Genomic DNA, 17,468 nt, shown 5'->3' with positions numbered 1-17,468 from the left:
TTGGCGTGTGTTCAGTTCCTATTTAGCGACAGTATGATGTGTGGATGTGGTGTATATTGTGGGTAGTGTGCACAGACTTCAGCACACTTGAGCAGAAAAATCTAATTAAATGTATTTCATGGAGCCCGGAGTGTTTGTTATAACGAATAAACTTTGAGTGGAACATTATAGTGACAAAAATGGGAAAATGGATTGGAGTCGATCATCGCCTATACTGATAACCAACAATTGGTCCGCCGTTAGCCTACTGATAACCAACAATTGGTCCGCCGTTAGCCTACTGATAACCAACAATTGGTCCGCCGTTAGCCTGCTGATAACCAACAATTGGTCCGCCGTTAGCCGTTGTCAAGGATCGGGCGTATTTACGCGTTGAGCAGTGAGTGTTGTACAGGGATGGAGGTGATGGTTATTATGCAGACCCTATTGACAGTGAACGATGCTGGGCTGCATTGCATTTCAGATTATTGATAATGGAATAAAAGAGGGACAAAACCAAGCCCCTGTTGAGGAGCCCTTGAGTAGTACGGTGCAGAATCCAGAACCGCTCCATGCAGTTATTGTATTGCTCATGGCCTTGATCTGTGCTGCATTTGTGGTTGTACTATCTGTGTTTGTGTTGTGTTGTTAGAATTAGAGTTGTGTACGTGGACTTAGGGCCGAGCAATGCGTCTTTTCAGAGCCAACACCACAATATACACAGGTCCAACCCGGTTGCCTCCGGCTTGGTTGGAAGTCCCTACAGACACAATAAGCCGTTTCTGCGGGTGGGAAGCCGGATGTGGGTACGTGTCCTGGTCGCTGCACTAGCGCCTCCTCTGGTCGGTCGGGGCACCTGTTTGGGGGGGGGACTGGGGGGAATAGCGTGATCCTCCCACGCGCTACATCCCCCTGGTGAAACTCCTCACTGTCAGGTGAAAAGAGGTGGCTGGCGACTCCACATGTATCGGAGGAGGCGTGTGGTAGTCTGCAGCCCTCCCCGGATCTGCAAGGGGGGGGGGGTGGAGCAGCGACCGGGACGGCTCGGAAGAGTGGGGTAATTGGCCAAGTACAACAGGGGAGAACAAAGGGGGAAAAAAATCAAATAAATAATAATAATAATTTAGTCTGATTTAATGACTACTTGGACAACTGGCTTATTTCGTCCTCTGACTTCACCCTCAGCATCGCTGGTGTGATAAAGGCTTTGCAGATGGAGCGTTGACGGTTAAAAGCTGCTTGTCAAAAAACAAAAAATATTGAAATTATGATTTTTTTTTCCAACGTCGTTCAGAATCGGGTACATTCATTTACCTAACAGTGTGAAAGACTGTAGAGGTCATACTCCCATGTGATGAGAACAGATGCGCAAGGTAGGCTGGTAGCCTATCCTGCGTGTTGAATGCTGTTGATATTGTTATTTAGGGTTCTACTTAATGTCTAAGCTGGGACTGAGGGCAGGGTCAGATGACAGAAATTATGTTACTGAGCAAGACCCTTTGGGGCGGCATGGCTCAGGAGGTAGAGCGGGTGGTATTGTAATCAGAAGGTCGCTGGTTCGATCCTTGGCTCCTGCAGAGAGCGTGTCGAAGCGTCCTCGAGGAAGATGCTGAACACCGAACTGCCCCTGATGAGCAGGTTGGCACATTGCATGTCAGCCTCCACCATCTGTGTGTGCGTGTGTGTGTTTGTGTGTGTGAATGGGTGAATGTGAGGCATACGGGCGTCCGGGTAGCGTAGCGGTCTATTCCGTCGCCTACCAACACGGGGATCGATGGTACGAATCCCCTGTGTTACCTCCGGCTTGGTCGGGCGTCCCTACCGACACAGTTGGCCGTGTCTGCAGGTGGGAAGCCAGATGTGGGTATGTGTCCTGGTCGCTGCACTAGCGCCTCCTCTGGTCATGATCTTCCCACGCGCTACGTCCCGCTGGCGAAACTCCTCACTGTCAGGTGAAAAGAGGCGGCTGGCGACTCCACATGTATCGGAAGGAAGCATGTGGTAGTCTGCAGCCCTCCCCAGATCGGCAGAGAGGGTGGGGTAGTGACCGGGACGGCTCGGAAAAATAGGGTAATTGGCCAAGTGCAACTGGGGGGGGAAAAAAGGCGGGGGGCAAAAACAAAGAATGTGAGGCAAACGCAGTAAAGCACTTTGACTGGTCGGTAGCCTTGAAAAGTGCTGTATAGCAGATGCAGTCCATTTACTGTGGTTAGTCCGACTTCAGTTGTTGCCTTTGTTTGCCATCATTTCGGGGTATTCAGCGATGGAAGGGATGCATCCTTTGACCAAGTTAGCCAGAATGTGGCTTCTTACATGTTTAGGGACCGTCAAAAGTTTATGATTAATCTCTTTTTTAAAGTCTGTTTGAAATTTCTGCAAAAATGTATGCGGCGGCCTCCCTCAGAGGCGACATTGTGTCGGTCTGAGACTGTCTCCTAGTCACCCTTGGCTGGATGTGGGGAGAGAGAGGGAGAGAAAGGAAGAAGGTGAATATTGTTTTTTTTTTTGTTGTTTTTTTTACAACATTATACGGTTCGATTCTGCATTAATTAGCCGGTCTGTGTTTGGAAGGTGAGGAAGAAGTCAAACAATATCAGAGTAAACTGCCTGTAGGTTGTTAATGCGGTGTATTGATATCCAATAATCAAATCATATGGGCCCTCATTTCTTTTCCTTAGATACGCCCCTGAAGTAAGCTGTGAAACCATTAAGTCTTCACAGCAGTTTGTCTGCAGTAGCAGTAAGGTCGGTGCTTTGTTGCACTAAGAAAAATGCACTGGTGGGTAATACTGTACTTTAACTGTACAGGGAGAGTGTCCCCCCCCCCCCCTTTTTCTCCCCAATTGTATCCGGCCAATTACCCCACTCTTCCGAGCCGTCCTAATCTCTGCTCCACCCCCTCTGCTGATCCAGGGAGGGCTGCAGACTACCACATGCCTCCTCTGATACATGTGGAGTCGCCAGCTGCTCCTTTTCACCTGACAGCAGTTTCACCAGGGGGACGTAGCGTGTGGGAGGATCATGCTATTCCTCCGGCCCCCCCCCGCCCCCTCGCTCGAGCAGGTACCCCAACTGAGCAGAGGAGGCGCTAGTGCAGTGACCAGGACACATACCCACCTCCGGCTTCCCACCCGCAGACACGGCCAATTGTGTCTGTTGAGACGCCCTACCAAGCCGGAGGTAACACGGGGATTCGAACCGCCGATCCCCGTGTTGGTAGGCAACGGAATAGACCCGCTACACTACCCGGATGGCCGATACGGGGAGAGCTTTGCATGGGGATGTGGGGTTGTGTGCCACGTAAGACCAATGTCTATGAGCAAACTTAAAGCTGGTGGAGCCTGACTTGGACACACTGAAGACGCTGTTGAAAGACAGCTAAAGGACATATGCAAATAAAGGAAAACAAATATCAAGCATGTGGGGCAGATGAATAACATTGGGCTGGCCTGCCCTAATAACGGGGGTGCACAGAGCGGACATGTTGACACCAAATCGATTGCTACTGGCCGGCATGAATTAACACAGCTGGGAACAAATCATTACTCAATTAAGTTCTCAAACACTTCAGTGACGGAGTTTATTTGTCCCGCCTACCATTTTTGTCTTTTTCAAAGTTTAGCACACTGGCAATTCTGTTTTGTTTGATTTTGTGATGTTAAGATGCTGACGTGTTTTTTTTTGTTTTTTTTTGCAGGCGAGCCATTGGCGGGCCGGACTGCAGCCGGCATCCCGAGAGGTTACTGGAACTTCTCCTGGGTGGCCGAGGATGAGCTGCGTTTCCCCGAGGAGTCGATGCCCGCATCAGGTGAGTTGCACATTGTCAGCCCCCCTCAGATAAACAGACAGGCCCCCGGCGCCCCCGTGCCAAAGAGACGCCCGGCACCTGATTGAGCATGACGCTTGACGTCAGCTCTCCATCAGCACGCATAAACGTCTCTGTCTCACTCGCCCTCCACCCCCCCAACCTCACCGGCCCTGTGCATTCACAAGGTTGAAAGCCTGCAGATTCACCTACCCTGAAAGCCTATTACTATAATCATATTTTATACTTCTGTATATATGTTTTCTCCTTTTATATCGGTTAGCTTCTTACCCTTACCTTTTGGTTGTGAGATGACCAGCTGATACCCTCGCTGGTGATGATGCACCTAAAAGCAGCACCAGCAAACTTTTTTTTGCTTTGTAGTGATTGGACCCACATTGCATGTTCATCATAGTTTTTATATACACACATATATATATATATATATATATATATATATATATATATATATATATATATATATATATATATATATTTTGGGGGGTTTACCCCTTTTTCTCCCCAATTGTATCCGGCCAATTACTCCACTCTTCTGAGCCTTCCCCGGTTGCTGCTCCACCCCCTCTGCCGATCCAGGGAGGGCTGCAGACTTCCACACGCCTTCTCTGATACATGTAGAGTCGCCAGCCGCTTCTTTTCACCTGACAGTGGGGAGTTTCACCAGGGGGACGTAGCACTTGGGAGGATCACGCTATTCCCCCCAGTTCCCTCTCCCCCCTGAACAGGCGCCCTGACTGACCAGAGGAGGCACTAGTGCAGCGACCAGGACACATACCCACATCCGGTTTCTCACCCACAGACACAGCCAACTGTGTCTGTAGGGATGCCCGACCAAGCCGGAGGTGACATGGGGATTTGAACTGCCAATCCCTTTGTTGGTAGGCAACAGAGCAGACTGTTAGGCTACCCTGACGTCCCCCAGAAAACTTTTTTGCTTTGTAGTGATTGGGACCCACATTTCATGTTCATCCTAGTCTTTTAGTCTGGTGAAGTGAAACAACCAGACACTTCGGTCTAGGTGATTTTCATCACGGGAACTTTTTTTAATAATAATAACAATAATAAACTAAACTTATATAGCACTTTTCTAAAATTCAAAGTCGCCGGCTATGGGAGAACGGCACAGTCGCGGTTCAGCTCGGATCCCTATAAAAAGCTTTGCTTTCACTATTTGTGATGTCTGCCACCAGGCACAAAGCCTCCCTGTGAATACAGGGGTTGCTCTACAGTACACACACAAGTACAGCGATTTTACTTTGCCCCATCTGTGGACGTAGCTCCTGCTGTTTTGAGCTCCAGCTTGTGAATAAATGTACGTGTCTTGCTGCTACGCTGTGAATTAAAATAAGTTGACCTAAAAGATGCTGCCAAAATCCAAGAAGCTATCTGGTGCTGCATTAAAATAAGCTCCACTTAATTTAGTTGGACTTTATTTCAGCTGTGACGGCACTTTATGTTGCATCAGCATGGGTGATACATTAGGTATTTGATTAACACGTGAATTATTTTGTCAAATGCTAATAATCTTTATCTATTATCAGGTCATTCTCAATATCCCTAGACAATACATGGTCAGAAATGTTACTAAAATTGTCTTCAAATAGAGATAAATTGTTAAAGGCAAACATAAATCTAGATCAAAAGTCAAAAATATAATAAAGATGGATGTAATTTGTCTGATTATGCTAGAATAAATATAGGAGTAAATAAATATAGTAAATAAATAAATGCAGAAATGGATATAGGAGTTACATTGTGTCTTTGGATTTAGAGAAAGCATACGACAGGGTGCCGAGAGAGGAGGTGTGGTATTGTATGAGGAAGTCAGGAGTTGCAGATTAGTATGTAGGATTGGTGCAGGATATGTATGAAGGAAGTGTGAGGGGGGGGGTGGTTGGAAAGACCGATGGGTTCAAGGTGGAGGTGGGATAACATCAAGGATCGGCTCTGAGCCCTTTCTTGTTTGCAATGCTGATGGACAGGTTGACGGACAAGATCAGGCAGGAGTCTCCATGGAAGATGATGTTTGTGGATCTGTAGCGAGAGTAGGGTGCAGGTGGAGGAGAGCCTGGAGAGGTGGAGGTATGCACTGGAGAGAAGAGGAATGAAAGTCAGTAGGAGCAAGATGGAATACATATGTGTGAATGAGAGGGAGGACTGTGGGATAGTGAGGATGCAAGGAGTAGAGGTGACGAAGGCGTATGAGTTTAAATACTGTGCAAAGTTATGGGTAGTGCAGGAGAGAGGTGGAGAAGAGAGTGCAGGCAGGGTGGAGTGGGTGGAGAAGAGTGTCAGGAGTGATTTGCAACAGAAAGGTGCCAGCAAGAGTTAAAGGGAAGGTTTACAAGATGGTTGTGAGACCAGCTATGTTGTATGGTTTGGAGACAGTGGCCCTGGCCAAAAGACAGGAGGTGGAGGTGGCAGAGTTGAAGATGCTAAGATTTTCACTGGGAGTGATGAAGAAGGACAGGATTAGGAACGAGTATATTAGAGGGGCAGCTCAGGTTGGACGGTTTGGAGACAAAGCAAGAGAGGCAAGACTGAGATGGCTTGGACATGTGTGGAGGAGAGATGCTGGGTATGTTGGGAGAAGGATGCTGAATATGGAGCTGCCAGGGAAGAGGAAAAGAGGAAGGCCAAAGAGGAGGTTTATGGATGTGGTGAGGGAGGACATGCAGGTGGCTGGTGTGACAGAGGAAGATGCAGAGGACAGGAAGAGATGGAAACGGATGATCCGCTCTGGCGCCCCCTAATGGGAGCAGCCAAAAGTAGTAGTAGTAGTAGTAGATGCTAGAGTAAATATACATGTATGTGTTTTTGAAAGAGTGACCAATGACTAGATTAGATAGTAGAGCCAAATCGATTGAAGTTAATTAAATGTCTAATCTTATTTTGAGTTATCCGGGCATTATGAAGTCATTTTCTTGTAACCGAACACGCAAGATTACAGCCGTGCTCGTCTGTATCTAGCCGCAGCTTCCCAGAAAGGATGGAGTCTTGCGCTTGCCGTTGTTCTGCACTAGAGTTCAGCGTCAACGAAAATTGGATGTGGACCCAGTCAAGTAGAACACACGACTTCAGTATTGAATTTTTTTTCCTCTTTTAATATGCTCCATACACAGGGGAAAAGGTAATATCATAATGTCAAAACTCTATTTATTCTAAGCCACTTGCAGATGGTTGCTGTTTAAGTCGATTGGATACTGTCACAGTTCACCAACCCAAATCCAGCTCCTCGTGCAGCTGTACACAGTTAGTACGTTTTCTTTCAGTCCCGTTCCACAGTGTGTCTTCGCTAATGGTCCTCATAATGGTCTGAGACGCCGACAGAGTACCGGTTGTTATGCCGGTAGGGAATTCTGCCTGCAGGTTCAGTTTCACTGCGACGCTGTTTGCTGCGACGGAGTGCCCACATTTGGCATTTGTCATACATGATCGTAACACGTCTCTTAAATTCCCCGCTTTACCCAGCGACCGATGCCAAGGGCCCCTCCTCCGGGGATCCGCCTCACGCACATTATGGCATACAAGCGGATACAAAGGAGGTGGAGCCCACGCGGTGAAATGTCAGGAAATCATGAAAGGCCGGGCTCCGTTTCAGCCGTTTGATGTCAGATCAAGTTGGCATACCTGTTGCAAGGAAAAGAGAAGTGGAAATGGAGAGACGGGGGGGGGGGGGGATGAGGCAAGACTCGCCTTAAGCCCATCAGTATGCATGTGTGCGCCCATGTCACCTTGGCCTCCGAAGCCCATTCAAATCACTCGGACAGGACAGCTCCAGCATGGTGTTTTGTCCCCCTACCCCACTGGGATCCTCTCCAAGGGTGGAAGGTCATCTTGTAAGTGAAAATTCAGCGCGCTGCTAGCGCCAAACTGTTGCCTGACTGTTTATGAAACACACCCCCGACCGCTGGTCCTTGTCTCAGCTACCCATGGTAGAGGTAACAGTAATTGGTGTCAGTGGGACGGTGGGTTGTCCGTTTGATTTTAAATAAATCAAATCATCACACACACACACACACACACACGGGCACACATACAAGGGCACACAAGGCTACGGGCACATCTTTTGCTATCCCTTGCAAGCAGTTTCTTTCAACAGTGAGGCCCGCCTTGCTTCCCTACCAACGGAGCACCTGAGAAGGGGAAAATTGGAAGGTTTTCTCGCCGGCGGCAGAGGCCGGTGAACGCATACGTCGCTGACTAGAACAGAAAGGGTCGCATCTGGGCGGTAAAAAGCACAGGCGACGATAACGGCTCCGAATGAATCATGGAGCACGCCGACGAGACTCGAGACGAGAGGAAGACAAATCAAGTGCTAATGACTGCAAATGCGTAACTGCCCCGAAACGCAGTGAAATGTTCCACAACAACTGGCGTCCCTCTCACAATGAGGGCTGCAAGAGTAAACCGAATACCCCGATTTTAACTATTGACAATGTGGTGTTCCCATGACCCTTTATATTTCCATATTTTCGGCCGTGTGCGCGTGGTGGTGTGGGTGCTGTAAGGGCAGGTGTGTGCAGATGGATGTTGGCTTGACCACGTTTGGGGCGCGTGTCATCGTGCCGGGGAAGGGATCACGACAAATCAAAGACGCCACACTTGTGCTGGTGTCTGGTTGGCGGCCCGTGGACAAAGTGGTGGCGGTGCGATGTTTTTTGAGCATAGGCGGGGTTTGGCAGAGGCACGGGGGAGGGAGGGGGGGTAAAATAAATAAATAAACGGGCGATGGTGGAAATGGCTATAGGCTACACAGTGATGGATCTGAGCCGTCGCCACAGCATCTGCTAGGTGCTGGCACGGCCCCACAGGCCAGCTCAGGCTGACTGGAAACCAGCCACCTGCTGCCGCTATATACTGCCCCCCCCCCCCCCCGCTATCGTTTCATTCGTCTCACCGTCGGCTACTGGACGTGACACGTGCCAACCCCCTCGTTTCCATTTGCTGCACCCGCAAGTCGCATCCTCCCCTGCTGTTTGTTGGTGGTGGACGGCGATGGCAGAGCACACCAATCTGCCCCCCCCCTCCCATCCTGCCCATCTACCCACAGGGAATTGCAGCGGGGCAGTCTGTTGCCATAGTCTATGTAACAAAGCTTCCCCCTCTGCACCATCGCTCTCGCTCTCTCTCTCTCTCTCTCTCTCTCTCTCTCTCTCTCTCTCTCTCTCTCTCTCTCTCTCCAGCCCCATTCTCTGGAACCGGGATGAATTGTCCTCCGTTCAGCTGTGGCTGCCAGCTGTAACTCATGCACTCAAATGGATGCTAGCCACTTGAGGAGATGTTGTGCCCCACAATAGAACATCTGCCCCGCTCAGCTGGTCGCGCCGCTCCTGTGTGATGAGAATCGGCAGCGGAATGAAGCACAATTGCAAAAGCGGGATTGTGGGGCGTAAAAAAAGATAACGGCAACGCCGCAGGCCTGAGAGGGCCCGACCCTCGAGCAGCGCATTTGCGGCCTTTTTAATACTGTCCACCGTGCAATGCCTGCACTGACTCCACTCCCATTCGGACCGGTTGTAACTGAGAAGAGTCGTTACCGGTTCAGTCATGTGCTCGGAATTCCGGGGACAGAAACGAGGACACGGCGACGGCATCAAACGAGGAAAACCCCCAATGTTTGCACATGTGGTCCTTTTCGGCTTCTGAAAAAACACCCGCCAAGTATTACAGTGTTGACTAACGGTAATGTTCGGTGGGACGACGGAGAGGTTCGAGGGAGTCGGGGGAATGCTTTGGGCCGGGGAGGTGGGGGCGGGGGGGGGGGTGCCGGGATAATGTGCAATGTGTTTATGTTTGTGAGGGAACTGAGTTTTCATTATCATCATTGTCGATTATGTGTACTTTACTGAGGTGGGGGGAGAGTGGCACAGTCGGGATGGGAGCTCTGAATTCCAATGAGGCAGATTTGACAGCATCCGTCGGTGTATTTGTAACTTTGGCTGCTTATGGTGGCACAAGATACAGCGTCTCCGTGCTGTCTGCCCCAATACCAAATTAACAGATTACTTTAGCAGTTGGCGTCGTCAACAGGCAGCACGCAGTTAAACATCCATCCGTCCGTTATCCGAACCACTTACCCTGCTCTCAGGGTCGCGGGGATGCTGGAGACTATCCTGGCAGTCATTGGGCGGCAGGCGGGGAGACACCCTGGACAGGCCGCCAGGCCGTCACACGGGGCCGACACACACACACAAACGCACACGTTCATACCTAGGGACAATTTAGTACAGCCGAGTCACCTGACCTACATGTCTTTGGACTGTGGGAGGAAACCGGAGCCCCCGGAGGAAACCCACAAAGACACGGGGAGAACATGCAAACTCTACACAGAGGACGACCTGAGATGACCTCCAGGGTTGGACTACCCCGGGGCTCGAACCCAGGACCTTCTTGCTGTGAGGCGACCGCGCTAACCACTGCACCACCGTGCCGCCGCCGTTAAACAATGGCTTCAATCATTTTTAATAATGATAATTATAGTGGCAGTATGGTGGCGCAGTGGTTAGCGCAGTCGCCTCACAACAAGAAGGACCTGGGTTCAAGCCCCGGGGTACTCCAACCTTGGGGGGGTCATACCGGGTCGTCCTTTGTGCGGAGTTTGCATGTGCTGGGGGGATGATTAGGTGGCCAGATGGAGAGAGCCAGGTTGGGAATGTTGCCAGGGCACCGGGGAACCCCTTACTCTTGGCGATAAGTGCCACGGGATCTTTAATGACCACAGTGAGTCAGGACCTCGGTTTAACGTCTCATCCGAAGGACGGCATCTCCTACAGCACAGTGTCCCCGTCACTGTACTGGGGCATTGGGATTTGATATTTGTTGTTATTATTCGGACCAGAGGGAAGACTGCCCACTACTGGCCCACCAACACCCCTTCCAGCAGCAACTCAGTTTTCCTGGGAGGTCTCCCATCTAAGTCGTAGCCAAGCCCTCACCTGCTTAGCTTCGGTCATTCGGCAGAACCAGGGTACACGTTGGTATGGCTGCCGACAATCACTTAAAGATGTGTCCAAAACACATTCAGCTTTTTCTTTTTGGGTATTTTGACACAAGGCGGCCGCCCTATCCCGGTGGTCCCTGGTAGTGATGTCACTGCGTGGACATTATTCTGTTTAACAGACTGTTTTGTCTGTTGAACAACAGCGACGCATCCGTTCACTTTTCTTGGACCAGCCGCAGACCCGCTAAGACAGGCGGTCAGACCTCCTGAAACTGGGCTCAATGAGAAGCCTTGATACGTCCAGTCATGGACATCCCTACCGGTGAATAAGCCACGCCAGCGCGTGTCAGAAAGCCCAGCCTGCCTCCTGCAGGTGGAGTTTGTGGTGATGAAATCCTCCTCAACGTCTGCGGCGCGCTGCCGCTGTAGTGGTGCAACATGGAGATCATGGCCGAGACGGAGGGGAGGGGAGGTTCGCGGAGGAGGTGGAAAGCTGACATTCCCTCCGTGTTCCCTGATGTGCCCCGCATTCACAACCCGTCCTGCACAGTCTGGTCAGCTCACTGACAAATCACTCCTCCCACGTCCTCAGCAATGCCATCCGCCCTCCCTTTCTCCTCCCACCCTCCCTTTCTCCTCCCACCCTCCCTTTCTCCTCCCACCCTCCCTTTCTCCTCCCACGTCCTCAGCAATGCCATCCGCCCTCCCTTTCTCCTCCCACCCTCCCTTTCTCCTCCCACGTCCTCAGCAATGCCATCCGCCCTCCCTTTCTCCTCCCACCCTCCCTTTCTCCTCCCACCCTCCCTTTCTCCTCCCACGTCCTCAGCAATGCCATCCGCCCTCCCTTTCTCCTCCCACCCTCCCTTTCTCCTCCCACCCTCCCTTTCTCCTCCCACGTCCTCAGCAATGCCATCCGCCCTCCCTTTCTCCTCCCACCCTCCCTTTCTCCTCCCACCCTCCTCCTCCTCCTCCTTTTTTCAGTAAACTAGCAAACCGTCACATTTGTATTTCCCAGCCCAACCTCCCTGCACACACACACACACACACACACACGCACACACACACACAAAAACATGCACACACACAACCGCACACACGAACACGCACACACTCAAATATGCACACACAAACACACACGAACATACACAGTCAAACACACAGACATGCACACACACACGAACATGCACACATGCACACACACAGAGACACAAACACAAACATGCACACACACGAACACACACGCACACAGCCATGAGTAAACCCAGGACAAAACAGAAAACATGCACACACATGAACACACAAACCAACACACGCACGCACAAACAAACACACACGCGAACACGAACAAACACGCACATGAACACACAAACCAACACGCACAAACACACATGAACACACGCGCACACGAATGAACACACACACGAACACAAACCAGCGCACACATGCACAAACACACATGACCACACGCGTGCACGAATGAACACACACGAACACACAAACCAGCACACACATGCCCAAACACACATGAACACACGCGTGCACGAATGAACACATGAACACAAACCAACACACACGCACAAACACACACACACACATACAACACATGAACACAAACCAGCGCACACATGCACAAACACATGAACACACGCGTGCACGAATGAACACATGAACACACAAACACACACGCACAAACACACACACGAATGAACACACGCACACACGAACACAAACCAGCGCACACATACACAAACACACATGAACACACGTGTGCACGAATGAACACATGAACACACAAACCAACACACACGCACAAACACACACACATACAACACATGAACACGAACAAACACACACGCGTGCACGAATGAACACACACACACGCACAAACAAACACACACACCACAGCTGTGAGTAAACGCAGGACAAAACCGAAAACACGTTTCTGTTGCCGCGGTTACAGAAGGAGAGCGGCGCTGACTGACATCAGACCCGTCTGGGGGAGAACAGCAGCAGTGAGGAGAGGATGTGTGTCCGTGACTGTTTCCTGAACCCGGCGTCTGAGCCGTGTGCCTCCGCTCAGTCCGCCACACTGCTTTTCACCCCGTCCGTCGCCGCCGCTTGCCGCTCGTCCGTTCGCCCGTCCGCCGGCTGTGTGCGCTCCACAGCGTGGCTGCGAGTCGCTGGCGGGCGATTGAATTTACCCCTGGAAATTTCCAGGCCGTAAAAGAGTTGAATGGAAACATAAATAAGATCACGCCACAAGCAGGCCCATTGTAATCATGGAATAAACATATTTATCATCCCAGTTAAAGCGTCGCCCGTGGGAATTCGCCCCCCACATATTTCACACCGGATCCGCACCGCGGCTCACACGGCCACATGTGATTTACATGATGTCAAAAGCACTCGAGTGTAAATCCACGCTGTCTTTTTTCTATTTTATTCTCAAAGTGCGTAAGCATGTGTCTGTCTGCGCTGCCGCAAATTGACAGGTTCATTTATATAGACGATCCAAGATGGCAGTGGCGAGATCGGATCCAAATGACCTTCAGCGGTGGAACGTGACACATCACTCAGGCCTCTGCCGTGTGTGATGGATGAGGTCGGGGTTGCGGTGTCGCGATAGGCTCATTAACCGATCACACACCCTTGTTAACACAGTCGGATCCAGCGGTAGCCCCGTGAAGGCCCTCGTTAATTACGGGAGGACTTGGCTTTGGCTAGTCGCTCCACGATGGAGTGGTTCCCATTCACGGCCCCCGTGCTAATACATTACAGCGTGTACTGGCAGCATCACACGCCGTGGTCGTTTACAGTGACCCTCTGTTTCTGCTTATAGCAAACAACCGCATTGATAAGTTGTGTGTGTACCGACCTTGCTTTATACTGGCGCCAATTCAGAATTAGCCACATTTACAACCTGAGTTTTTGCATCCTGATCTCCAATTTGTTGACCTTCTAAGTGGCCATCTTTAATGCAGGAGGTGATGTTGGGCATGTGTGCACTTTAGTAATCCCTGTGGGGGGGGGGGGGATTCTTTCCCTGCTGCATTTAACCCATCCTCACTGTGTAGCTAGGAGCAGTGGGCAGCCGCCGTGCAGCGCCCACACGCCAACTCCAGTTGTTTTCCCATGGCCTTGGGCAGGGGCACAGACCGGAGTATTATCCCTGACATGCATGTCTTTTTCTTCTTCTTCTTCTTTTTTTTTTTTTAGGCCTTGTCCCTTTTTCTCCCAAATTGTACATGGCCAATTACCCTGTTTTCCGAGTCGTCCCGGTCGCTGCTCCACCCCTTCTGCCGATCCAGGGAGGGCTGCAGACTACCACATGTCTCCTCCCATACATGTGGAGTAGCCAGCCGCTTCTTTTCACCTGACAGTGAGGAGTTTCACCAGGGGGACATAGCATGTGGGAGGATCATGCTATTCCCCCCGTTCCCCCCTCCCCCCTGCCCCGAACAGAGGCCCTGACCGACCAGAGGAGGCGCTAGTGCAGCGGCCAGGACACATACCCACATCCGGCCTCTCACCCGCAGACACAGCCAATTGTGTCTGTAGGGATGCCCGACCAAGCCGGAGGTAACATGGGGATCCGAACCGGCGATCCCCGTGTTGTTAGGCAACAGCATAGACCGCCACGCCCCCCAGACGCCCTAACATGCATGTCTTTTTCATGGTGGGAGAAACCCGGAGCACCTGGAGAAAACCCACCGCAGACACGGGGAGAACATGCAAACTCCACACACAGGTTGACCCGGGATGACCCCCAAGGTTGGACGACCCCGGGGTTCGAACCCGGGATCTTCTTGCTGTGAGGCGACAGCGCTAGCCACTGGGACACCGTGCCTCCACACACACACACACACATACACACACATCCTCTTTAAGTGTTTTAAGTCGATCTAACACAAGCGCACTAACATCCTCACGCAAGCCTTGAGTCAATAAGGTTACGGTTTTATTCCCACCAGCCATTTCACCTTTCGTTTTCAGTGGATTTTTTCACATTTAATTGGTTCCCCACACCAGATGAGCTTTACGATTCCCCCGTTTCTTATCATGACATAAAAAGAAAGAGAAAATAATTGGCTTTTTTCAGTCCTCCAAATTTACAACCTATAAATGTTCTCGGCAAATTAGCATACGCATGCAGGCCCCCGGATGCTTTACGGCTGCAAGCCCGCTGGTCGTCATTTCGTGGCGTTAGTATTCATAGGTCACCTTTCATTATCGCCTGTTGTAGGCCCAGAACCTGTTGAGTATGGCTAACAGGAGCGTAGATTAAGACGAATCCAGGAAAAGGAAGTAACAATGGCATAATAATCGCACATTATTCACCGTACATCATTATGATGTACTTGGAATAATGACGCTGAAGAAATTACATGGCCAATTACTGGGTCCAGAACAGCTGACCTGTAATGCAGCGGCAATTGTAGAAAAAGAAATCAGATCTTTTGGATCGACGTCTTCCCCGCTGCTTATGGGGACTATTTTGATTAGAGGTGTTGACTTGATTTAAAAAAAGGAAATGGCCTTAAGTATCTTTGCAAGCAATGGACATTATTACAAAAATATGCTCCTTATCTGTAGTGATAACAGCCAGATTTAATGGTTAGACTGCTACCTGCATTTAAAGACATTTGTAATGATGGCTCTCGGGCAGTAATAGTGACTGTTAGTCATAGTGACTCACCATGTCTCAGCCAATCTGAAAATAATGCAAATAACCGCCAACCTTATCAAAACCACCTGAAAACATCTGCTGTGACATTAGGAGAGAGAGTTGCATCACTCCCCCCCCCCCCCCTTTTCCGAGCTGTGAGCCATCCCGGTCGCTGCTCCACCCCTCTGTCGATCCGGGGAGGGCTGCAGACTACCACATGCCTCCTCCGATACATGTGGAGTCGCCAGCCGCTTCTCTTCACCTGACAGTGAGGAGTTTTGCCAGGGGGGACATAGCGCGTGGGAGGATCGTGCTATTCCCTCGCCAGTCCCCCCTGCCCCCGAACAGGCGTCCCGACTGACCAGAGGAGGTGCTAGTGCAGCAACCAGGACACAGACCCACATCCGGCTTCCCACTCGCAGACATGGCCAATTGTGTCTGTAGGGACGCCCGACCAAGCCGGAGGTGACACAGGGATTCGAACCGGCGAGCCCCATGTTGGTAGGCAATGGAATAGACTGCTACGCTACCCGGACGCCCCAGATGGTTAAATTTTTAATTGGTGGAAAAAAGCATTTTTGAAGAATGTTGGGTATTTAATATAGTATCAATGGTTATTTTATAACATTAGTTTGACAAAAGAAGTATGTTTTCGGAGTTTAAAAAGTGTACTGATTGCAGATTGTCAGGATCGACCAAATGTTCAGTGGTGTGACTGACAGCACCTGTTTTAAGCAGGCGGGGGGGGGGGAATCAGTATTATTAATGGATTCAAAAAGGAAGTTAACACATTACTCAATACATTTTTTTTAATTCTAGCATCCTAAAGAAAATTTGCTGAAATGGGCTTTCCTTTGCATTTACAGGGAGAATCGTGAAAGATTGTCTTTGTGTTGTTAAAAGTGGTACAAACAGACATAATGGCATCACTCCAGACTTCACATTGCTGGTTAGGTGTTAGCATTGAACTTTTTACTAGCTGGTTTAAAAGCACATATAGGACCAAAGATGGGCGGCATGGTGGCCCAGTAGTTAGCGTTGTTCCCTCACAGCAAGAAGGTCCTGGGTTCGAACTCCTGGGTCATCCAACCTTGGGGATCCTCCCAGGTCGTCCTCTGTGTGGAGTTGTTGAATGTTCTCCCCGTATCTCCAGTAGGTTTTGTCTGGGTGCGCCGGTTTCCTCCCACCATAAAAAAGACATGTATGTGAGGGTTAATACTCCTGTCTGTACCCCTGACCGAGGCATGTTAAGACGAACTGGAGTTGGTCCATTGGCACTGCACGGCACCTGCCCACTGCTCCTAGCTACACTGCTAGCATGGGTTAAATGTAAAGCATCATTTCCCCATGGGGATTAATAAAGTTGTAAAAAAAAAAAGAAGTTGTTAGTGCAGACGTCTCAACTCCCTGTGATCCAATCTACTACTACTACTACTTTTGGCTTCTCCCGTTAGGGGTCACCACAGCAAATCATCCGTTTGCATCGCTTCCTGTGCATCTTCCTCTGTCACACCAGCTACCTGCTTTTCCTCCCTCACCACATTCATAAACCTCCTCTTTGGCCTTCCTCTTCTCCTCTTCCCTGGCAGTTCCATATTCTCCCAATATAGCCAGCATCTCTCCTCCACACATGTCCAAGCCATCTCAATCTTGCCTCTCTTGCTTTGTCTCCAAACCGCCCAACCTGAGCTGTCCCTCTTATATACTTGTTCCTAATCCTGTCCTTCTTCGTCACTCCCAACAAAATCTTAGCATCTTCATCTCTGCCACCTCCAGCTCCGCTTCCTGTCTTTTCATCAGTGCCACTGTCTCCAAACCATATAACATAGCTGGTCTCACAATCATCTTGTAAACCTTCCCTTTAACTCCAAAGGAGTTGAATCAAGCGATTCAACTCCTTTGGATAACCATGACCTTGATGAATGAGAACATTCACAGACTTCCCTTTAACTCTTGCTGGTACCCTTCTGTCGCAAATCACTCCTGACACTCTTCTCCACCCACTCCACCCTGCCTGCACTCTCTTCTTCACCTCCCTTCCGCACTCCCTGTTA

At 50.2% G+C, this 17,468-nt stretch overlaps 1 protein-coding gene across 1 annotated transcript in view; it reads left to right on the top strand.

The window, feature by feature from the left end:
• Positions 1 to 17,468, top strand: part of alk (ALK receptor tyrosine kinase) — a 580,497-nt gene that overhangs the window by 222,809 nt on the left and 340,220 nt on the right. The window contains exon 2 of the mRNA XM_056296340.1: positions 3,677 to 3,787. Coding sequence (XP_056152315.1) covers positions 3,677 to 3,787 — 111 coding nt within the window. The remainder of the gene's footprint in view (positions 1 to 3,676; positions 3,788 to 17,468) is intronic.

This window comes from Lampris incognitus, chromosome 16, assembly GCF_029633865.1.
Source record: "Lampris incognitus isolate fLamInc1 chromosome 16, fLamInc1.hap2, whole genome shotgun sequence".
NCBI lineage: Eukaryota > Metazoa > Chordata > Actinopteri > Lampriformes > Lampridae > Lampris > Lampris incognitus.
The sequence above is the reverse complement of the archived record's forward strand: the minus strand, read 5'-3'. Positions and strand labels throughout refer to the sequence as shown.